Source organism: Myzus persicae, unplaced genomic scaffold (assembly GCF_001856785.1).
Source record: "Myzus persicae strain clone G006 unplaced genomic scaffold, MPER_G0061.0, whole genome shotgun sequence".
NCBI lineage: Eukaryota > Metazoa > Arthropoda > Insecta > Hemiptera > Aphididae > Myzus > Myzus persicae.
Genome location: NW_019101928.1, coordinates 216,280 through 240,757, shown reverse-complemented (window position 1 = coordinate 240,757; position 24,478 = coordinate 216,280). Strand labels below are relative to the sequence as shown.

Below are 24,478 nucleotides of genomic sequence, written 5' to 3'. Positions count from 1 at the left end.
TGATATGAAATATAACATAGGTGATGGCTTTATAATTATTTATTAAGCTTCGCTAGATTTTTAACAATGTTAATACTTGTTTATTTAGATAGTAAAAATTGAATTAGAAAACTGAAAAGAAATGTGTGATTATAATATAAATTATTTGAATGTAACAGGGTAACGCTCCTCAATTCTCGTTTACTGTTTTGAAATATGATTTTAAATGACTAATACGCTTGTATGGCAAATACTCGTTTGGTAGTGTCTTAGTGTTTTCTATTCTTTCTTTTTCTTTGAAATTTTTTTGTTACACAATTATTATTATACTATGTTCATTTAGATTAGTAAAGTATATATCTGTCAACGTTGCTACATAATATAACATCATAAATCATTTTGTGGTCTTTGAGCTTTTTCCGTTTTGTTTTTGACTGGGTCACGAGTACTCACGACAAGAAAAAAATAATTTGGGGTAATGCAATTTAAAATGTTATGAAATTTGGCGATGATGAAATACTATATTATACCATTATACTTATATTATATAGTGTATATTATATATATATACTTTTTTATTGATCTAAAAAATAAATACACTGGCGTCTGAAGAGGCCATTAGTATTCAATTATTTGCAAAGAAATTTATTCCTAGTCATAAATTTGTTGAAGTACGCTTTAGGATCGGATTTTTTGTTTCCGATATTGCTGAGTCCGAGTACTCTTAAGAAGAAAATTTTTTTTTTTCAATAAGTACCTATTACTTAATAGGTTTTTTTCTTGAATGAGATTTATTATATCAAAGGTGTTTTTTTGTGTTTTGAATTCTTTTTAGGCTAAATGAGTCGCTGAATATTATATACTTGTCTTGTACTGTTTGAGTATGTATTCGACTGCTTTATGCATTGCTAGTGCAATAGCCCATGGCTGTTCATTGAGCATATTCCATATATGGTACAATGTCATAGATAGGTACTATAGTCAACACTTAGGTAACTAAAAATACTATTACTTTATAAGTTATTGAATTCTTTTTTGTAATAATTATATACAAGTATCTTTAAAGTGTCCTGTATTATGCATTTGTTTTTAATGTTAAATTGATATAGTCTTAAAAATTGTTTTTTTGGAACTGAACTCATGACAGTATCTGTTAAAATATAATTGTTTACTCCTGAATTTCCGTAGAAAGAAAATAATGAATACACTGCTAAAATACGATGCTAATTAAATTTAAAATTAATGTCAGCACTTAATTTATAGAAAAAACTATAAATGTCATCAATGGATTATTTATTGTACTTATTGCTTAGATATTTCTTGAACTGTTTCAGTAGAATGATAAACTTCGAACCGATAATTATTTTTAAAGTTATTAAATTCTTGGTTTATAATATACGGTAATAAATATTACTAGTATTTTTTTAAAATTACAATCTTTGCAATTTCTATTAAATTATCTATTGAACATTTAAACCAACATCAATCATCTATGAACAATAATAGTGTATATAGGTGCTATGTAAAAAATCGTCTTTCGTTTTTGAAGTTATTTAGTTACTATGATTTTTAAATACTTCTGATACTGGTTAGTTTTTAACTACTAACCAGTTTTTTCCCAATTTGTTTTTAATACAATGTGTATTTTTTCATATTATTTATGTACACATAAACTGTCAAGTACCTATACAACCCTCTTACCGGGTCCGTCGGACGTTGTCAGGTGAACGTTCTAATGCCCACGTGTATAACCGACCAGCGTCCGTCCTTGACCGGACACAAGGCTGCGCTTCTATTGATTGGTCATCGCATCCGTCGGGTAAACTATCCTTTTGCCTACAAGACACACCTTTACTATCGTCTCCTTATACATGCTATCTGCTGGAATGCTGTTTCTTTTCACATCCGACAGAATTATGCAACCATCACAGACTGCTGTATAATAGTGCGTGCGATGAGTGTATATTTTCTCCTTAAGCGCACCTCCCCTTGGTCCCCGCGGGCGGACGTTTTACGTTTCTTTCTTTTCGAAAAACTATCCGACCTTGGCATACAGCTTGGCATGACTAAGCAACGACGCTTTACTCATAAATTATTCGGATTAATGTGTGCATATATATATATATATATTATATATATATAAAGTATACAAACGTATTTATTTTTTTAGGAGATTACGTAATACAATTGTGCGTCTCTTTCCATTTTGATTTGTTCTCCCGTCCAATATAGCTATATCACGAGTTTGCGAAATTATAAACGACGATACCTAATGTCCGATGGGCGAAAGTAAACGAACATTATTATATTATGTATATCGGCTTTGGATATCCAAGGTTTTTCGGCTACGTATATGAGTACAAATCTATGTCAGACGTTTCAAAGCTTTGACGGGTGAATCAATTATTAATGAGTAAACGTACCTATACTATACAATCGTCGGAAACTCACGCTCCCATACAGACATACAGAACATGTATAATTATTTAAGGTCATTCCGGATACATACCCTGGAGTCTTTGACAAAATATCTATACATTTTATCGTATGACGACAACCGCACTACATATCAATTATGTAGTAAATTACTATGTGTATCTACTCAGGGGCATCGTTTGTTGAGGGTAGGGGGAGGATACTGCGTCTTACATGTATATTATACGACAGAGAGAGATCCTAACAAAAAAAAATATGGAAGTGAGTCGTCTCTTAGCATTAATTGCAATGTAAGCTTTAACTTACTTCCGTTAATAGTTTATGCTTTATTTTATTATAATAAATTAGCGTCGGTAAGCCTGCAGTTAAAAACTTAAGTCTGTAGTATTTTCGGAATTCAGAATTAGAGTATTCGCCTTCAAAATGAATCAAAATACTTTACAAAAGCTGAAATTTCACCTCTATTACACATACCTATATTAAAGTTTTCAGTTGATAATTTGTACGTGTAACAATTTTCATGTATATATTGTATATATTTGTATTTGTTGCAGTATAATATGGTATAACAAAATATTTATTTCTAAATTAAAAATACTACAAAATTTAATGTTTCGATAAAAGACATTGCATTTAAAATCGAGTATTAAAAATTTTAATTGATCTAGAGTTAAAAGTTTTGAATTATTGAAGTGTTTTGATTATTTATTGTTATTATGTCTTACCTAGTATTATAAATCAATTTTACCGGATAATTTCATAACCACTCCGTTGTTTACTAAGTATAAATGACATAGAATGGTACTTATATGTATTGCAGCATTATTCTTATTTTAAACAAATATATGTTCTTTCTATTAGTTTGTCGTTGTTATTTACATAACTAATTCTTTGAAACTATGTAAGCATTATAATCAAATGTCTAGAAACATTTTCGTTGTATACATACAATAAAATATACAATGTTGATTTATAATTATCCACTTCATTTAAATAAGTATATAGGCATATTTAAAATGTACATAAGAAATCCACACTTTAAACAAAAAAAAAAATTATTTATTACTCAACTAAATAATACCTAAGTAACTTGCTAACACTACATTTTTGGGGAGAAACTAAATGAGAAAGTTTGTTTGTTTTATATTTAATTAATTGATACTTAACATGTACAGCTTTATGGCGTAAACCAATGTTATTATTATGACACTTGGTACATTTTCTTCGTATTGAGTAGAAAATAACATTCAATTTCCTAATGTGGGTATTTTGGAATTTCTTCCGAAAACAAATTCCACCATAATGTATATTTAATTTAAAGAAATTTTCATTAGACATTTTAGACCAATATTTTGTTTATCGTATAATTGTATTTGCATTTGTGTACTGAAGTATTCTATATTATAATTTATAGCTATTATTTAGGTAATACTAATCGGTCACAAACAATATTAATCGTTAAAATTCATACCTATAGGTGTATAATTAAGGCATTAATTATTGTGATATTAATGTTCTGATGATAATTTCTTTAGTGAGTGTTTATTCATTCTCTCGTCACACATAATTCCGGTTTTTAGAGGAATTTTTGAGCTGCATTGACCTTAGAACATGATATTTTCAGGAAGAATTTCGTAATGGTTTTTTATAACGTATTCTTGTGGTATACACTTTTTTCAAAAATACTGAAATAAATAAAATTTTAATTTTAAGTTTTTTATTCTTGTCTTAGAAATCTCACGTTAATTTAATGTCTGAAAGTTTCACGAATAACATTTCAAATATTTACATTTTTTCTTTTAGGCTATATTGTAGATATTTACATAAGGTATACTTAGATAATTTCAACAGTCATATATAATATATAATATGTAAAACCAATGTTTCTGTCCGACCATCATATTGTGTCATTATCTTCGACCAAGGGTCATAAGGACACGGTCACTTCGGAGGCGTAACCGGGCGCTCAAGTTAGGCAACTCCTACTGCCTCCGCGACGTAGATCAATCAATGGAAAATTATACGTATTTATTTTATTTTTTCAGTTTCTCTTTGAAAGAAGTAAAGTATACCTCTGATTCGTCTAATTTAGGTATAATGGCCATAAATACTATAATTATTATAGTGAAAGTATATTTTAGGTTTAACTGTCTATAGCGATGCACATTACATCTAAAACCCATCGGACGTTAATAATCGATCTGCTATCTTCTTCATTTTAATTTTTTTGAACTATACAATATAATATGAAACTCATATTCCATCAAAATGTTTTATTTAATATTAAAATGTTTAATAGAGATTAATTAAAATCATGTTTTATACAAATAGAAAAATAGAAATAATTGATAATTTAATTATACGACGAATTATATCTACTTCATTATGTATTTTCAAAAATATTGAATTGAACACTTGTTAATTATCTCGAGTACTTAATGTCGAATGTAGTATTTTAAAATAAACTCTAGGTATTAAATAAAAATTATTGCTTTTATTACAAAGACATGATTTTAATCTCTATTCAGAATAACTATAAATGTTGTTCAACACAATACGTGAGTTGACGTGTTGTTCAACTGGAGGTCTTATCGTTGGTCAATAATTATACGATTCAAATTATAAGTTAATCAGCTCATAAAAATGCAATTTAAAATGAGCATATTTCAAATCCTCCAAAAACAATAAATTGCTATTGAATAATTTGTTAATTTGTAATAAAAATTCTGGCGATTGTGTTAAAATATATTAAATATATTAGAATAATAAATAATGAATGTAATTATGTGGCTATATTATGTTTTTTTTATAGGTACGTATTAATAATTACCATGAATTATGATAATATGGTCATTTTTGTGGTCATGTTAAAAATAATAATTATACATTTGTTAACAAATGTTGTAACTGTCATGTACTTTTATTTTTCAGGTAGCCATGGCTGGTGATTATATATTGGCAGTAACGTCTATGATGATCGCCAGGCTCAACCACAATGACGTCACAATCACGCTTAGCCAAGTACGTGTAATTTTGTTAATGTTAATATTAAACCAAACTTAAAAAATATCCTATACAGTATCGAAAAACGGCACAAATTGAAAACTTTACAGATCATCACTGACTTGGTTCAAGGAGAATTCATGCAGCTCGGCTCTAAGGAGACTGAGAACGAAAGATTTGCTCACTATTTAACGAAAACTTACAGAAAAACGGCCAGCCTTATAGCCAATTCAGTTAAAGCTGTAAGTACAAAATGATATAACTTTATTTAATATATTATATATTATGTATTATATATGCATATTGTAGAATAAGGACCAAATAAAAAGGGTTTAAATCTTTTTCAATTGAGATTCATATTTGATAGTCTGGAACATTCGTTATGAACTATAATTGAACTGTTAATATCATTTAAACTTACAATGAATCCATTTATGTATTTAAATTTTAAATGTACATTTTTTAACTTAAAATACGCCTTTTTCCTGTAATATTTTAAATTATAGTATTAGTTAACTATTTATTTGTATTCATATTTATGGATTGGTCGAAGCATATTACACAGACCTAATATTATATTGAAGGTACTATAATTTGATATAAAAAAAAGAATAAATAAATATTTTACTAGGCCCATAACAGTCTATTAGTTTCAAAGTACCAATGTAATAATATGCTTTAATCGAGTGCTACATTTATAAAATATCACCATATATATTTATTATTTACGACTGTATAATTATTATTATTAAAAACCAATTATCTAGTGTTCGTTCTGTATACCAAAAGCCGGTTTAGCTTATGATCCTTATATTATGTTGTTCGTAAATTAACAGCTGCAGCTCCTGTACAATAATAATTATGTTATCTGTATATACAATGTTCCAGTCGGACTTGGCCTTATTTCTAAAACTAATTGCCATGGTGTCGTCCGAATTCGGGATGGACGTTGAATAAATCCTCTTAAGCGTATCAAGTATTTTGCACACCATTTATTTCCCATTCGCATCGGCGTTTATATATATATATCCATCTGTGATCTGTGTGTATAAACGCTAAGTAAAACAATTACATTACGTATTCATTTTCGCTATATTCTTTTGCGTTTAACGAACGTCTCAAATTTCATTTCTTTTAAACGCCTGGCTGAACCTCAAGGACCCGTTGAAAGAATATATAGAGCACGCAGACGGTAAAAAACTGGGCCGAAATAATTTGTTTTTGTCGAGTCACTCGTCCTGACAATGTCCGGTAAAACTATAATATGCATCGGACGCTGCAAAAGTAAAAAAAAAACAACAAACAAACAAACACTTGTTCTACGATATTTATATGAAATATACAATAATGAAACTTATGTACTCGTAATGGTACATACCTACACAATATTATACGGCGTTACGTAGGCGATTTAAAAACCTGCAGAATTGAATGATGAACGCAATACGTAGGTATGTAATGGTGTGCGTATAATAAATTTATGATTTTATCATTGATCGTTAGTTATTAATTATTAAATTTACGTCGTACAGACGATACAGTATACATTACGAAAGAAATTGAAATTTACTTTGCGCGTATATACCGCGGTGACGGTAACGGTGCGGCGGCTGGTACACCCTACCTTTAATTGCCGCATTGTTTTAATAGTGTATATGCGTATAAAATTACCAAGCGGATTAATTAAAACATCTTATATTATCTTATATATTATATTATATGAATTCCCTGGACGTACCTAAATTATTATCATATTGTGTTATAACTGGTGAATTCCTCGAGTGCGATCCCGCAGTAGATATACGCGTGTACATACCTAATTAATACATTTACATATTATTATATAGGTATACCTACCGATGACGTACTATTGTACCAACATCATAATACTATATAATATACACAATATTTTTTCCGGCAAAATAATAATAATTATTATTAGGTATAATAGGCACTGCAACTTTGGTTGACGAAACGTCTCGAGCAAGTACACAATTTGTACAATACATGGTATAAATGTAATATATATTTTAATGATGTGTAATGTGTATGTAGATTGTAGGTACCGGCAATACTGTTTTTTATAAATGTGTACCTATATAAAGAATGAAAACGTTACATTACGAAATCTCCGTGTGACTGTTTTTCTTTCTTTTTAAATTATTTTATTGTTCTATGCTAATAACGGAACGCGTACTTATAATAATACTGTTCTATTCAGAACACTTGGCGCTATTGCGGGGAGACTAGGAGAAGCGATTTTCACGTTTTGCACGGTGTATTTGAGTATAATATAAAATCGTAGAGCCGCCTGTGCCGTATAATGTATATATATATAAACGTACTTAATACACTTAACGACTGTATAACCTACATCTATATATACAGTACAACACACACACCGACCGGGGTCGAGTTCGTTTATATGCGAACTGTACAGATAAAATCGCTGCGGTATAAATAAAAAAATCCTTGTTTGGTCCATTATTTTGGTTATGACTGGGATAAACAAAAATCACCGATTTTTTACCACTCGATGATAATATTAAATATATACTTTCTAAGAAGAAAAAATGGTTCTCTTCTATAGTTTTCACAGTTATTAATATTCATTTCGTCGTTGTTTACTCCGCAGGAAGCTATGTTAGCCGGCGCTGACGACCAATTGGTCGACGTATCGTTCGAGTACGGCCGCAACATAGGCCTGGCGTTCCAGCTGGTCGACGACCTGTTGGATTTCGTTTCCAGCAAAGATGCCATGGGCAAACCGACGGCAGCCGATCTGAAACTGGGCTTGGCCACCGCTCCAGTACTGTTCGCCTGCGAAAAGGTATGCATACTACCTATATACTTACTAAACTTTAACCAAAACATAATATTAACTAAAATAACACTAAATTTAATAAAAGCACCCAGACTGTTTGAAACTTGACAACAATTATTAATCATTCAACTTTTAAAATACCAGACTCAATGGATAGGCCTATTGGATTTTTAAGGAACGTGAAAACAAATATTCCAGTGTTTTTTTTTAACTTTAGTAAAAGTAAGTAGGTACCTATACTAAAGTACAAATATACGTAAACGTAAGTCTTCAAATCAAAATACGCTAAAAATTTATGAAAATATAATAATTATTGTGGCTCTCCAATACGGTAATTATTAACTATACTTTCAAGCTGCATAGTAAGTTGATAAACTAACATATCAATGTTCAAGTCGTGAAATCACGACTTGTAAACGTGATACACGATATTTAAGAATATTGGAAGCAAAATTAATTCGTCAGTCTATTTTATCATAACAGTATTATACTACTTTTTTACCATTCCTTAAATCGACTAATTTGTAGATGTATTGTATACACGCGATTATTGCCATCGTTAAACATCATGCAGGTCTTTAAAATTGTATATGATGTAAATCTGAACGACCCTGTACTTAAACACAGTAACATACTACCTTATAATTATTACGGTTCATTGATTTAGAGTTTACCATCCGATCACTCCTTGTACTATATATGTATAATACATATATATATTATATTGAATTACGACAGATCGTCGCCTTCGTCCCGAAAAATATCACGAGTCCTTCCTCATCTGTTATTAGATATATAACCTAATTGCAATGACCAATAACCAAAGTGTGTATTTATTTGATATATTACTGAGAATTAAATATGTCTGCAAGGGTTAATTTAATTGTTTTAGTTCTAACTGTAATATTCGATCTATACACACTTTTCGTGTAGTATGCATATAATTTTTGGTTGTTGTTCATTCTGGCATGTATATTTCTCGAGAGAGTCACTCATTATCGACCATTTTCGGTCAAGAAGGTTTAGACCGATGATTATTTTTTTCTAAGTGCATATTATAATGACAGAGACAGCTGCAGATGGAGCTTGTCTCTTATTTCACTTCCCAATTATCTAACCAAATGTAACTGTATATACATTTCATGTGAATGCAAATCTCAAAAATTCGTTCATAAGATATACCCACATTATTATTCACTATTTCGATAACGTATATCAAATCGTTTGATCGTCCTCGAATACGTGGCTCGCTGTTCCATATCCCCAAGGTATTAGCGACACGTCAAGTTAGTGGTCAATGGCATCTCGTCGCCAAACTGGCTGGCTAGTTCTTGTACACGTAATATAAAATATATTTTGCATATAATTTCTAGTGATTTTTTTTTTAACGACAAACCATAATGTTTTAGTACTTTACAGTATTATTAATAAATAAACAGTAAATTCGTAAAAGTATATTGATTAAATCTATATCAGCTGCGTGCGCCGTATAGCCTACATGTCTATAGAATTGCAATTTCGTCGTGGCACATAGCATGCGGATTTAGGACGACCCGGAAATAAAAATAATAAAAAAAAAAATTGCCATTCGTTTAATCGAATCGGCGGAATTATTTCTGTTGAGGTCGATCATCGCCGCGCCGTCTTTGCCTTAGCCGTGCCAAGTTTCTTTTACCAAAAATATACCTAACACAATATAATAACCACTTTCTTGCGACCAATGGGATTTCGTCGGTACCGGCGTACCCGCCTGTCAGTGTATTATTATTATTATTATTATTATTATTATTATTTGTGGCCGTAATCCATCCTGCACGACAAACCAGTTGGTTGGGTTGTAAAATATGTTTTTCTCTTTTATTACATCAATAATATTGTAGGTACCTACAACTCGTATGTGGTTGTGTTTCTTGCGCGCGATGTAATAATTCCGAGGCAGAGCGCAATCAATTGTGTTTAATAATCTCACGGATTTCGCTACGGACGAATATAACACGTATATAATATAGATATAATAATATATTGTAATATTATAGGTACGCGTGCGCGTTTTAATATAAAATATATACGTATACAGGAATGGGTATAGTTGGACATAATAATATTATGCGCTGTTTTATGACGCGAACCTGATGCGCGCGTTGCGTTGTCGAAATTCAGGTTACGATTAGAGGCATGTCTGCGATGTGGTGTGTACTCTCCGCCTTAGAATGTATAATATATGCAATTATACAAAGTAGGTGGGTAATAATTTATTAACAAGGGTCATCGGCGGATCGTATCTCCCGAGTACCTAATTTAATTACTTTTTCTCGCGTATATAACGACGTTTCGATTTTTCTTTCCCACCTATGAGTAGGTACTTACTTATACTTACGTTTTATTCGCCTCGGTCGGGCGATGTAAGCCCGGCGCATTGTTTTATCATGTTATATTATGGTTAATGTAGACAAAAAAAGTTTTCTCCGGACGCTTCTTCTTCGCCAGCTAAATCCGCAACAAACAAGTATCACGATTCACGACCGCATACCTGTATATCATAATAATATGAAGTGAAGTTGTCGGCACAAAAAAAACTCGATGTTGCTGCACGGAAAAACGTTGAATCATACAAATATTGAAGTATATACATGTGATGTATTTAGCAGCCGTTGTTCTAGTGTAACAAATAAAGCACAAATAATTCTTATTACACTTTATAATATTAATCACTTTACTGCAAAGTTCTGTTCGTTTATTTGTTAGAGTTTGATTGCAGTTATTTGCAACTGCAGCGCGAAATAGACTATTCGAAATCGTTAAGGAAATTATCGATATAATCAAAATAACCTAATAACCTATAATAACGATTAGAAAAATCAGCCCAAAAACATGTATAATATGTTAATAATATATTATGTGAATTCACAGGTTATGTAATAATTAATAGTATTAGATAAATTATAAATAGGACGATCAGCGTCGTAATAACCGAACGGGACGTGGGGGTGAGGTATAATCATTAATCATTGTCTCATAAATGTCTATATGCTTGCGATGGTTGATTTAAACTGCCAAAGGCTGGGTGTGCATTTTTTTCATCCCACCGTTATGCAACCCACGGTGTCTGTTTGAGAGCAGATATATGGGTGGGTTTCGCGAAGTGTTAGCAGGGTTGCTGGTCGGTGTGGGTCTAAAAATACCTGCGTGGGTTGACTTAACCGTTGGTTATTGTTCAGCCATCATACCGACGCCGAAACTTATTCGACTGCACTACATTATGCCGCGAAAAACGTTTGACCGTCTTACATAATATGATGGCCGGCGACGATCATAAATATCAAAGAATAAACGGCAATAGGATCACGCAGCTTAGGGTCAAGCGACGTGGCTTATATTTTTGGACGGAATCATTTAACCGATAAAAAGTAAGTACTTTACAAAAAAAATACCCAATCGTTATTGCTCATGAGTGTCAACAAATTTGAATAAATCTATCAGATACACGAAAAAATGTTCTCCGGCTCTCCTGAAAACCTTGAAAAACGTCGCTTAACCCTCTTTGTCGCGGAACTATATCTATATGCATGTGATGTGATATAGATATTATTATTTACTCCTCAATTTAACCAATGGTTTGTAATAAAAAAAAAACAGTAGGTACCTATACCTTTTTAATATAATATAATAGTATAATATATTATAACGTATATTAAAATTCACTCGGACTCGATTTACCGGTTGATAATTGATTATGTACCCAATCGTTTGGGACTCGATTATTTGCCTGGCCCCGGCGACGCCGCCAAATCAGTGGGTTGCGTGGGGAAGGGGCGACCCGTGCACGGTATGTGTATTGTGCGAAAGTAAGACGACCGCGCCTAACCTAATTACACTAACGTCTCGATCGCAGACATTCGGCACGTCTTATATTACCATGGAGGGCGGCTCATATTGTTTGAGGGGACGCTGCAGAGAGAGTTCAAGTTATTGCGAAACGAATAAGAACTCATATAGGAAACTCAAATTAAAACGTCTTAAAATCGCCTAGTTATGTTTTTACATTTTTTCTCCGTCATATGATCATTTTGCGATGACATCATGATCATTTATATATATATAGGTCTGTAATGTCTACGTTCATTCGTTTATTTATCACCCAACGATTATAATATTATACAACTCAAATCAATTTAGGTATACATGTAATGTAGGCATTGGCGGTCGTCCGATCTATAACTCTCGGGAGGGCTGCGACAATTATTTACCTCGAGGTGATTGACTAAGCCGGATCGTTTGCAATATCTTCCGCATTTAATTTTTTTTTTATACGTTTGAAATTAAATATTTATTAAACAAAATTAAGTCGCATGAATCACAACCACTGTACAACAAATTATAGCGCGATAGAAAATAATTATAACATTTAAACGAATAATAATACACAACAATATTGCAACTGCAGTCTATATAGCATAGACCAGCGTTTCTTAAACTTTTTTATCCGTGGAACCCTTTTTTATGTGCACTTTCACCGTGGACCCCCAACTTTTTTTAGCTGTTTTTTATTGAGCTCTCAGCAATAAATTATTACAGCTCGACAATTAGAACCACTACATTGTTTCAATACTTTCAATGCGTCATTTTATGTAAGAAATGTTTGCAATAAAAGTTATAATTATGTGCCAAAATTTAAAATTTTGAATAAAAACCACAAGTTTCGGGGAACCCTGAAGTGACCTCCGCGGAACCCTGGGGTTCCACGGAACACAGTTTAAGAAACGCTGGCATAGACTATACTGACAGGTGACAACGAAGCTAGCAAAGTCACTGCAAAACGCTTTTTAACTAGTCTAACTATTAAATAAGTATACCTATTATTATTACATCGGTAAACAAGATACTATTATAAAATAGGAAAAATGACAAACCTAATGCTAGATTTCCACAGTTGAGGGCATGAAACAAGTAACTTTTTCTACGCACATCATAATATCTTATCCATAAATTATTTCGATCAGGATTCAGGGTTATTATTTATTATTTATTACTATTATGTATGCCGTATGGTATAACAAAATACGGAAATATAAACTGGCCCAATATCTCATAAACTCGAGAATAACTTGTCAAGGAGTTATATAATATATTTACTAGCTCCCTCCGACTTCCAAACTGTATGTATATATATTATATTATTTGAAAAATAACTATTTATTATAAAATAATAGATACTGAATATAGTAACACAAATACCTCAATTCTTAAACTTTAAAGTACTATATTACTAACAATTCACATAACATATTTGAACTTATAGGTGTAGATATATATAGGGCCTAAGATTTAAAATGTACAGATAATAGACAATTAATAAACAATTATTGTAAACAATAATAATCGACCATGTAGATATTATATAAACAGTCTCATACGCGCAATACCCACAACTGCAGTAACAGCTGAAAGTCTGACGTTTTATTATGTTCGAAAATAGGTAATAATAATATCTTAAACAACGATATCGAATAAACGTGAGTAACTGTATTATAAAATCAAATTAGAAAAAATTAAATATTAACATTAATTGTCCGAAGTATCGTGGTTTACTGTTTACACGCGATCATTGCTCACGGTTTTGGACACCACACCCTGCATTTTCCTTAGTGGGTTATGGCGATACAGTTCGCGTCCCCCGCGAGTCACACCCTGTAGGTACCATGACTTGGATATGTTGCGCCTATGGTTATCTACTTGGATAGAACCGTGGTTGTGCCTCTCCGTTCATCTGATCGAACTTGCCTCGCGAGGGGCTTGATGGGTGTCTTTCCCCCCTTCATTTTATGCCAACAAATAGCTCCGAGTTCCTCCGATACGTCCGAAAACACTTGTCCTTCCAGCTGAGTTTCAATTTATTCGAGCGTTATTAGCTATCAGCTTTTCTCCCTTCTTTTAACTGCTACTGCTGCTACTACAGTCGCCATTTTCACCATCGTCAATCCACCTGCAACAAAAATTGTCGCCACTGTACCGGCCATTTCGTCTGTCTCTGCTGCACCAGACATCGATTTATTCGGAGTATGCAACACGTCTTCCACAAGCGTTTCAAATCGTTGGAGATAGAACATAATATGGTATTTCTGGTCAGCAGAAGAGCCGGTGGCAGTCTGCCAGTATGTGCGCAGAGTCTCTTCGACTTTGGTGGATTTTCCAGTAGTATTCTGGACGATTTCCAACTGTGCGAGTATAGTTTGTCAGTCCGGAATATTGTTGTTGTCCTCTGAGGTTTCTGTCGGCGTGATCGCTCTGCAAGTCTCCCCGCTTGACGTATTCCGCTATCCAACCAGCTAGTGCAATTAACGCTGTTGTAGCAGCCAATTGCCGCGGATTTTGCTGCTCATTTATGTCGACGGGTTGCACTTCGACTTTAACATCTCCTCCAGTGCAGGCATACCAAACGGGCGTTCTTATTTTTACCGACCTGTTGATTTTTAGGTCACCATACGGAGACTCTTGCTGCGAACTCCGATAATTCTGGTACCTAATCTTTGGAGAAGACATCATAAACGTTATTGCTGGATGTATATAGTTAGTTAATTAAGTAATTTGTTGTTGTAAGTCACATTTTTTATTTCAAACACTTCAATTGTACCGTGATAATACACCAAAAAATATATTATATATTTTCACTCGTTTAAGACTGTCTATTTACAATGTACTTATGAAATAGTTGCAGTTGTAACGAATAACAGTTTTAATCTCTGGCTGCTTTTTTTTTAAATTTAATTAATACAATTACAAATTGTAAATAAACATGTCATCATTCATCGCCCGTATTAACAAACCGAACGAAATAAAATGTAGTACCTACATACCACAAGACATCTGACGGCGTTTTAAAACGTATTTTTCATTTATTTTCACAAAAACGATGTATATACTATGCATGTATGTGATAATTGATATTATGATATTAAGACATGACATCGTTGATACAATTATCATGTGTATGCGCAAGGATATAAATGTTTTTTTTTACTTTGAAGGTATAAACACAATAAAACAACTATACAAGACACGGTGGTAGAGTACCTACCACACTGGCACACTACAATCATAACCATGACTTAACAAAATAATAGAATTACACAATAATATCAAAATAATTGATGACTAAAACAAATAAAAATGTTATTTTCTTTTTGTCCTTGCAGTACCCCGAGTTGAATGCCATGATAATGCGGCGGTTCCAAGAGCCGGGCGATGCAGAACGCGCCTTCGAGCTGGTGCACAAGTCACAGGGTCTCGAACAGACGCGGTTCCTTGCCAAAAAGCACTGTCTCGAGGCAACTCGTCTGGCCGGCAAGATTGCCGAGTCGCCGTATCAGAAGTCTCTGTTGGTCGTACCCGACCTGATAGTAAATCGCATGAAATAGCCAAATCCCCTTTGCTGCACGTTGCTTTAGGGTACTCAGAGATAAATGTGTACGCAGATGTTTAGATTCAATTTAAAAAAAAAAAAACGTAATGGTGAACCAGTTATTATATAAAACTAGTCCCAGCTATTCGAAAAAAAAATAATATATAATCTATAGATGATAACTATTTTATTTATATCGTTCGAAGTTTAAAATCGCCTCGATTCAAAGGTACACTTATTTTTGTTATTATATTATTTTATTTTTAATGTATGTTTATTATTAGTTTTAATTACCTACATACTTTTGTTTTTTTTTTTCAACGCTAGTACTTAAAACAAAATACCATCATAATATCAACTATCAAAAATAAAGTAATTTCTATATCATACCGTTGTATCGGTGATCTACATGATTTTCATCACCGTACCATATTTATTTTTTAATATTTTTTTTTTTTTGTGTTACCCAAGAATTTTTTGTTTACTTAATAATTTAATGGACAAATCATATAAATATATATATTTAGAATATATACAACTAATCATAGTTTTCTGTACACTATAATCTAATTTTAACAGCGCACAAATTCATTCATTTTTAACAAAATATATTTCAAAAACCCACATTTTGTAGCTTTTGATTAATATGATGTTATAATTAAGATTATGGTGTATCGCTTAATTTTATTCTATGTATAGAATCAAGTATAATTTTTATATTATTAAACATAAATAAAATTCAGTACAACTGACTAACAAAATCTTATTTTTTCCCCACATTTTATTTTTCTTAACTTGATGATGAAACAAATTGTAAATACCAAAGAAAATACATTATTTTGTTATCTATAAAAATATTATTTTATTAGTCTATGATTTATATTAATTTATTATTATTATTATTATTATTATTATTATTATGATTATCTTTTTTTACCATTTAAAATTACCATTGTGTATAAAAAAAATTGTTTAATTTTTTTGTAAATGTGTTGTAAATCTGCATATATATATTTGGGTATTTGGGTCTTATAAGCATATTAAAAATAATATTTTAAAACAACGTATTTATTTTATTTTTAACACTTAATTTAGATTTTTCAATAATATGATTTGTTTGAACTCATTTTCCTTTTTTATATTTTAATGTATTTCATACAATAATTACAAGAATATTTTACACATGTAAAAATATATTAAAAATACTTATAATCAACACATTTAAAATAATTATTCTTGATAATGTTATGAAAAATCAGTTTATTCAAAAACAATTTTAAGACGGTTAGGTATCAGTGTTGATTTTGTATTCATTAATAATTCTAAATTAAGGGCTTTTCATTTAGTAATGTTAATTTAGTTCATACTCTTAGTTTAATATCATCTGTAACGATGAGAATTTGAACTAAATTATATTATTAATTTAAATTGTGCAAGATAATATTAAACTAAAGAACTTATTAATTGTTTTGTTGAACAATAGGTTAACTAAACATAATAAGAACTTAATAGAATATTTAAATTTAAAATTTACAGCTATAAAAATCTAGGTAACCAATAGTTTAAAATGCTTATTTATGATTTATTAAATTATTACAACTTACATTACTCAAAATAAGTATCTGCTTCATCAATTGTTAATTGTGAATTATAACACTGTTTTCTTTAATTATAGTGCTCATTCTTATTTTTCCCTTCAATTTGTATAAAACACATTAACAACTATATAGTAGATACTACAAATTATAATGATCTTAAAATATGTGTTTGAAATAGTATCAAATTAATGTTTGAAGTTTATAGTACACTCGCAGATTCTGCAAAAGGTATTAAAAATATAAAACCTTTGATTTTTATATAATTGTTATAATTAGATAAAAACTATTCATATTATAACTTATATTTAACAAAATGCCATGTTTTTAACAGTCAAGTATACTCAGTTAATATATTTTAAAAAAAAAACAACAAAATATATGCTTAAAACTTACTAACATGAGAATGTAATATGAGTAGTAAAAATATAAAATCACAGAAATTACAAATCTTTATAAACATTAATCAGATGTAATTCATAGGCGAAATAAATTAAGCAAATGCGTAATTGTATTTACCGTTTCATTTGTTTCAATGGATTTTTTATTGGTGCTCCTTGTATTTGTGAGTCAGTAGAATTTTCTGTCTTACGAAATACCTTCATAGTGATAGCAGAAGCTGGAGGGGGTAACAACGGTCCTCCTTCTGGTGTTTCAGGTGTAAGGAGTGTTTCAATTGGAGTTGTTGTACTCCGCACAACATCTTTGCCCATTTCTATGATGCCTTGACGCGAACTAAGCATTCCACACAACTGTATAAAAGATAATATTATAATTATAGTTCACAAATTCATACCTTACATATTTTAATTAGACACTATTAAATAACTATGTTTTTTTTACTTCTAGCATTCCAGTTAGAGCTTGTCTTGCCTCTTTATTATGAATAGGGACGGCTGGATCTAAAATGGAATGATACTGCGACAATTTAATTCTACACAACTCAAGTAGGTCCTAAAATTGTATAAGATTAATAATATAAAAATTGATAAAATATAATAGTTGTAATTAAATTTTAATTACATCTGCTGAATTTCTGGTTGGTCTTGGTGCATAACTAACAAGTTTAGATGGCCTAGAATAAAAACAATTTATTCATAAGTACATTAGTAAATTTAATTTATTCATAAATGATAACAATTGATAAAATCATATATATTATTGTATTGTAAGAGAAAAATCTATATTTGATTTAAGCACTGTTATTTTTTTTTTTACCAATTAGTAGATTCATATAAATAGTAATTAAATAGTACCAATAGTTTATTAATTGGATTAAACTTGAGAGTTAAAATTACTTTAAATAGTGATATCACTTTAAAAAAAAGTTTTTCCAGTCCTTAAAACTTAAGACTTTGTAGATACAAAACCGATTTGATTTATTTGTTGTTAATATAAATACTAGCCGTTCTATGTGGTGTTCTGTAATATTCAATTTGATATTGTCGCTCTTATCGTGTTTAAGAGAACTGATACTAGATGGTAATATGTACATCTGCAATAAAATAAAATTATAACAAAATCCATTAAACTAAATGAATAACATTTTTACCTTGGGATCAAACATATGCAAGGCATATTCAATAACAGTCATCACATCAACACGAGGATATCTCATTAAATAATTTAAACAGTCGGTAACGTCACTTTTTAGTACTGAAAATAAAAATTATTTTAAATAAAGATAAAAAAAAATTAAATCATTCATTGTATCACTTACATTGAATTCTTATAAGAACCAACATAGCCACAAAAATATGATTAACCAATGCAAAGTCTTGAGGTGATGTGGCAAAAATAGCATCCCATAACACTAATAGATCTATTAATAAAAATTCTCCACCAAACAGTAATCTCAACCAACGCCTAAAAATGATAACAATCATTATTCGACTGGAAAAGAATTTACTACGGCTGAAATAATCTACTTACAATCCAAAAGTAGTAAACGAAATATCTAAATCCAATAAATGCCCATATAGTTCTGGGTCATGTTTTGTCAACATTGTGTCTCGTATTTTGGAAAGTTTTTGGACAACTTCACTATCAGATGTAGAACTCTAAAACAATTAACATATATTAGATATTACAATAGCAAGAAAACAAAGATATCAATTTTTAACAAATTCATATAAACTCACAGTAGTCTTTACATGCTTGGTTGGTTTTGGCGCAGATATGATAAAATTATTAATGTTATAATAATCCTTCATTATTTCCATTATAATATTAAATATGGAACTAAAAGTAAAAAGTATTTAAGTCATCTTAAGTACTAAATTTATTAATAAATGACACGACATCAGCATGTGTTGTCTTAGTCTTATAAATGTACAACACAGACTATGTTTCATAGCAAATTTAAGTTCAGCAGAGCCAACAAACTTTGAGTTATCACCTTTAGTTTTAGAGTGAATTGAATTATTGTCAACCATTAATTTAAGAACATCATCTATTCTGTATTTGTATGTAGGCTTTTCATTATGTTTCAATTTTTATTCATGTTATGAATTTTTAAAATATGAAAACGCATGATTTATAATTGACATTTCTTAAAAAGGCCAACCTACAAACACAAATAATGTTTGTAAATTAGAGTTTGATAGTAGGTCAATTCACTCTAATACTTAAATTAACAATACAAGGTTGGTTCTGCTACACAGAACTTCACTGTTTTACAAATTTTGTAAAATAGAAAACCAATACAGTGAGTGTAGGGATTAACAATAAAGTACTTACTATGCATCTGCTTCCAAAAATGCAGGATCAAGGATTTTCTGGATTAAATCACTAATAAAAACAAAAATATTGGGATAAATCAATCATTTTAAATTTAATTGAATTTACCTAACATCAGAAGATGACTGTTCCAAAACATGAAGTAATGCCTGATGGTCACAATGGAGAACAAACAATAATGGCGCTAGGATTTCATGCATACCCTACATAAAGAATAAAATGTAATAATAAATACAATTGTAGTATAAAACAAAAACCAATAATCAGTAACAGTGTCATGAGTGATCTACCATAATTGTTACAATCTACATGTATAGCTCACTGGTGATGTAAGCGATATACCTCAAAATACATACAAGTGCCTCACACATAATATTAAAGTAAACTTTAGTAAATATTAATTTATAAAGAAGTATTTTACATGAAATATTATTTAAAACAAAACAAATAATTTACAAAAATGTACCTATTTAAAAATAAGATTGTAAACTTGTTATATAAGAATATTATTTTTACTAATACAAAATATTGCTCTCGTCGCTTAAAAATCATCAAAAATTAAATCCTTTGACGGATGCCTGGACTCAAACAGAACATAAGTTTTTTGTTTAATCTGCAATATATATTCAATGTGTTGGAAATGGGCTCTAGTGTGTGAGTCTACAAAATGTCGCTGTGATTTATAGTTTTATCCAAGTCAATTCAAATTGTAGTATAGTAAATATAGTAGTTAATATAGTAGTCCCTAGTCCTACTTTTTACATAATTACAAACTGAAGGGACTTTTGCATTTAATTTTTTAGTAATAAAATATCAAATTTTTAAAATCTCATTATGCCACCAACATAAGTCTAAAATCAAATTATTGTTATTGTTTTACCAGTGTGTGGGACCATAATAGTTGGCAGATAGCGCACCAAATTGTAAATTATGATAGATCTCTTATAACACCGGTAGATCGCCGTACACCAACAACCTTTCTAATAGATTATGATTAGACTGTTTTATAATTGATCACTAAATTATAAATGTGTTCATTAAGAATAAAAACTAGGCTACATTGTAGATGTGAGCACACACACAGATTTAAACCAAAATATACACAAAATTGTTACAGATTCATTCATAATATTAAATGTAAAATGTTCATACGAAAAAGGTAAAAAAAAACACATTAAAAACAATACAATCTATCACCTGTGTAAATAATAAGTTCACAAATTATTCACGTCACAGTGACACCATGTTCAGTCTTCTCACAAAGAAAAACACATTAAAAACAATTTCCAATCAACCTATGCAACTTTCACAAATAAGATCTTACAAAATATAAAGCCAAATTATAAATGTATTGAAGAAGCAAATATCAACACACGCAGATAAAAATTACCTAACACTTACAAGCAAGCTTTTTCATAATTAATTTATTCTATTTGTTTGTTCTTTGATTCAATACAGTCAGTATCATTACCTTCTGATACATTACATTTGTTTGTAGAGCACAATTTAATATTTAAATTTTTGCATATTAGATATTATTTTAAAATGGACACAAAAAAAAGATTTGTCAAAATAAAAAATTTGTAACCTACTGTTTATTATTTACCAACCAACAATTGTTGTATATTTTCTTATATTACATATAAACTAATGTTTAAAATGTAAATCAGAATATTATGATATACTTTAAATTGCCAAATCTATACTTTTCCCAATTTTAATTGCCCATTTGTTTACCTTTTTTTTTCACATATTTTCCAGTATATGGGGAATACTTCATAACGTCATAGACTAATAGCCCATAGTTTGGGCCTTCAAATTGTGATTTTTATATGACCTATTTTTTTTTTAAACTGAGAACTTCGCAGATTGTAAAAAGTGGTTTTATATTATAATTCAAAATAGAATGTTAAAACATCAACAAATAATTTTATTTTAGAAAAATATTTTTTGTAAAATTTATAATATATTATTTTAAGCCTTTATTTTTTTTATTTCATAAACAATTTATTGTAAATATTGATTATTATTATAATCATTTGTCAACATCTAAACAAGCAATTATTTTTAATTTATATAAAAGTTATAATGAGGTGTTACTTACGTCAAGATAAAAAAATACACAATTAAAATATTACATACTTGTCTATAGCTCAAATCAGGATGTTCCCTTGAATAACAAAACAATATATCAATCATTATGTTTCGAATTTTTTTCGTTCCGAAATATTCAACTTCTGGAGAAGTTCGGACCACATCTTGTTCAATAATTTTTTTTAATTCGATGTCTTTAAAATATTGTTTCCAAATACTCTAAAATAAACAATGTTGAAATAAATCAATTAATTCAATTTTTGAGCATATACAAACACTAGCAATCAGTATAAATTCTATGCAACGACAAACTCTGCAAAAGTTACAGACAAAATCAATGTCACAAATAAAATTATATATATTTGTAATATGACCAAACTATATTATTAATAAACATTAAGTAACTAATTTATGATATCTATGAACAAAAAGTATTTTCATACTAAATATTGATTTAAACTCCCATATTATTAGCATCAACAAGTGCAGAGGTTATCTCTCCATAGAATGTTTTTTTTTTTTAATGAATTGGGAAAAACAAACATCCTCGTCTTGTGACAGTGGGTCGTCCGGTCCAGAATCCTGTGTGTGTGGATCATTGTAATGTGTAGATTTAATTTGTTCGTACAATGACCGATATTCTTCAATAGTCGTCAACCATTCAGATGAATTTGGTGGCAGTATTTCCAGTAAAAGACGCCAACACACACTTCTAAATCTAGATGTCCGCAATTTGGCTTTAATAGCGGTGATCCGTAGTTCATCAGTGTCGGTGATATTGAATAAATATTTCCACTCAGTTCTATATAATTTTCAAATCATAAATTATATACATATATACATTTCTTAAATACATAGAATTCAATTAAAACTAAGATTTTAACAAAATGTACATACTCGTATAGTTTGACGGAAACATTTTTACTATTATTATCATCAATGCTGTCCTCATCCACGTCAGAGTAAAACATTTAGAATTAACGACAAATATTGCTTGATCTAAAATTAAGTTTATTTTAATTAATATTATAACTAATAATGCATAGCATCACTGCACACAGGGAGAACAATAACAACTTTTCTGGTCATTTGAGGACTTGAGGTCAAGATAAATACCTACCTGTTTGTAATTATTTACGTTATAAGGTGTATATTGCTGGACAGTGGTCACTCGACATTCACATTCAATTACGCACGTCAATTCAATAATGAAACGTAAAACGGGATCACACAAATGATCAAACTATATTTTTAATATTATAAATAATACAGTAATATCTACCTAAATCATCGAGCGATTGAGCTAATGAGCTATTCGATTTTGATTGTTATTTAATAATTTGTCATTAATTTTTGTATCACTATTATAATTTATAAGTTATAACGTCAGATAATTGTAATTTATCTATACATTTTTAAATATTATCTACGATTCGCGGTTATCACGAGATAAGAACCACAGAACAAAAATATATTATGTAAAAATGTAAAATTGTAAAAAATTAATAATTTATTCTAGGTAGTTCACAGATCTATAAATTATAGACTATAATTATAGATATGTGAGGAAGTTAGACCGCAGAATAGGTGTAAATTAAACATTTCACCTATTCCGTGGTAAGACAACGATTTAGGATAATATACCTCTATAAATCTATACATCAAACAATTGTATATTATCTCAATTCGTGAGCTACATATATATATATTTCCCATTTGTAAACAAGAACCCGAACAGCTGATCGAGCCGCGCTTCAGTATAATTGTGTATATCTATGATTGTACCTTCCAAAATATTATGATTTAACCGATATTGACTACGGTTTACCGAAAATCGAAATTCAGGAATGAGTAATTATCGAAGCACAGAAACAGAATAATTAATTATTCTGTGATCGCCGATCGAAGCACCGGAGTTCGGGTCGTCGCTCGTCAGTAAAGTTCATCTATGAAGGTTAAAAGTCTGTATACAAATCTATGAATCAGTGAGTTCATAGTATAAGAATTAATGTGTTATTTAATATATTCTTCATACCGTAGAACAATACTATGCTTATAGTATGGAATATGGATCGGGTAGTCTAGTGGAGAGCCGAAAACGGTATGTTATCAAACAATGAAACAACTGTCGGTGGATCACGTATAAGTATACCTAAACCATAGACATATAATATTATATTGCGACCTAAACTATTGTGTTAGTTGCAAAAACCGTTCTTATTTATAGAACTTGTAGTTGGCTTATTATAAAAACCATGACATATCATTAGGTATTCACATTTCATTTAGATAAAAATTTTAAGATTTTAGAATAAAAATTATTTCATTTATTAAGTTATAATTGAGTAGATATATTGTAACATTATTAAATCATTAATTAAAATAATATGCATTTTTTGTCTATGTTGC

General features: G+C 30.1%; 3 protein-coding genes across 6 annotated transcripts in view; 1 reads left to right on the top strand and 2 right to left on the bottom strand.

The window, feature by feature from the left end:
- Positions 1-15,974, top strand: part of LOC111030791 (decaprenyl-diphosphate synthase subunit 1) — a 35,232-nt gene extending 19,258 nt beyond the window's left edge. Inside the window, exons 5-8 of the mRNA XM_022310475.1 lie at positions 5,347-5,436; positions 5,529-5,660; positions 8,054-8,248; positions 15,436-15,974. Of these exons, the coding sequence (XP_022166167.1) occupies positions 5,347-5,436; positions 5,529-5,660; positions 8,054-8,248; positions 15,436-15,657 (639 nt within the window). The 3' untranslated portion in view covers positions 15,658-15,974. The remainder of the gene's footprint in view (positions 1-5,346; positions 5,437-5,528; positions 5,661-8,053; positions 8,249-15,435) is intronic.
- Positions 14,340-15,427, bottom strand: LOC111030792. The gene has a single exon (XM_022310476.1). The coding sequence runs from the start codon at positions 14,783-14,785 to the stop codon at positions 14,366-14,368; it is 420 nt and encodes a 139-aa protein (XP_022166168.1). The 5' UTR covers positions 14,786-15,427; the 3' UTR covers positions 14,340-14,365.
- Positions 15,975-17,575: 1,601 nt separating the features above from the next.
- On the bottom strand, positions 17,576-23,468 carry LOC111030789 (TBC1 domain family member 5). Of its 4 annotated transcripts, none has more exons than XM_022310465.1 (14): positions 23,352-23,468; positions 22,967-23,068; positions 22,613-22,871; positions 22,118-22,288; positions 20,084-20,178; positions 19,976-20,026; positions 19,378-19,477; positions 19,169-19,296; positions 18,957-19,102; positions 18,789-18,892; positions 18,643-18,731; positions 18,260-18,311; positions 18,080-18,190; positions 17,752-17,988 (listed from the first exon to the last, which is right to left on the bottom strand). In XM_022310465.1, the coding sequence occupies exons 2-14, from the start codon at positions 23,038-23,040 to the stop codon at positions 17,752-17,754; spliced, it is 1,617 nt and encodes a 538-aa protein (XP_022166157.1). In that variant the 5' UTR covers positions 23,041-23,068; positions 23,352-23,468. The 4 variants fall into 4 exon arrangements, 3 of the variants coding, with proteins under 3 accessions (XP_022166158.1, XP_022166157.1, XP_022166156.1); XM_022310464.1 differs by having other exon boundaries at positions 23,190-23,416; XM_022310466.1 differs by lacking the exon at positions 23,352-23,468 and having other exon boundaries at positions 17,576-17,988; positions 22,967-23,040.
- Positions 23,469-24,478: the final 1,010 nt, after the last annotated feature.

Bases quoted from the DNA above. Each gene is read 5' to 3' on its own strand.
- LOC111030792 (XM_022310476.1), bottom strand. From the start codon at position 14,785: ATGATGTCTTCTCCAAAGATTAGGTACCAGAATTATCGGAGTTCGCAG.
- LOC111030789 (XM_022310465.1), bottom strand. From the start codon at position 23,040: ATGTTTTACTCTGACGTGGATGAGGACAGCATTGATGATAATAATAGT. The intron at 20,179-22,117 runs GTATGTAATATT...TTCTTTATGTAG, and splicing joins CTGATTTGAGCTATAGACAA to GGTATGCATGAAATCCTAGC. The intron at 18,312-18,642 runs GCTAGTATTTAT...TTTTTATTCTAG, and splicing joins ACAGAACACCACATAGAACG to GCCATCTAAACTTGTTAGTT.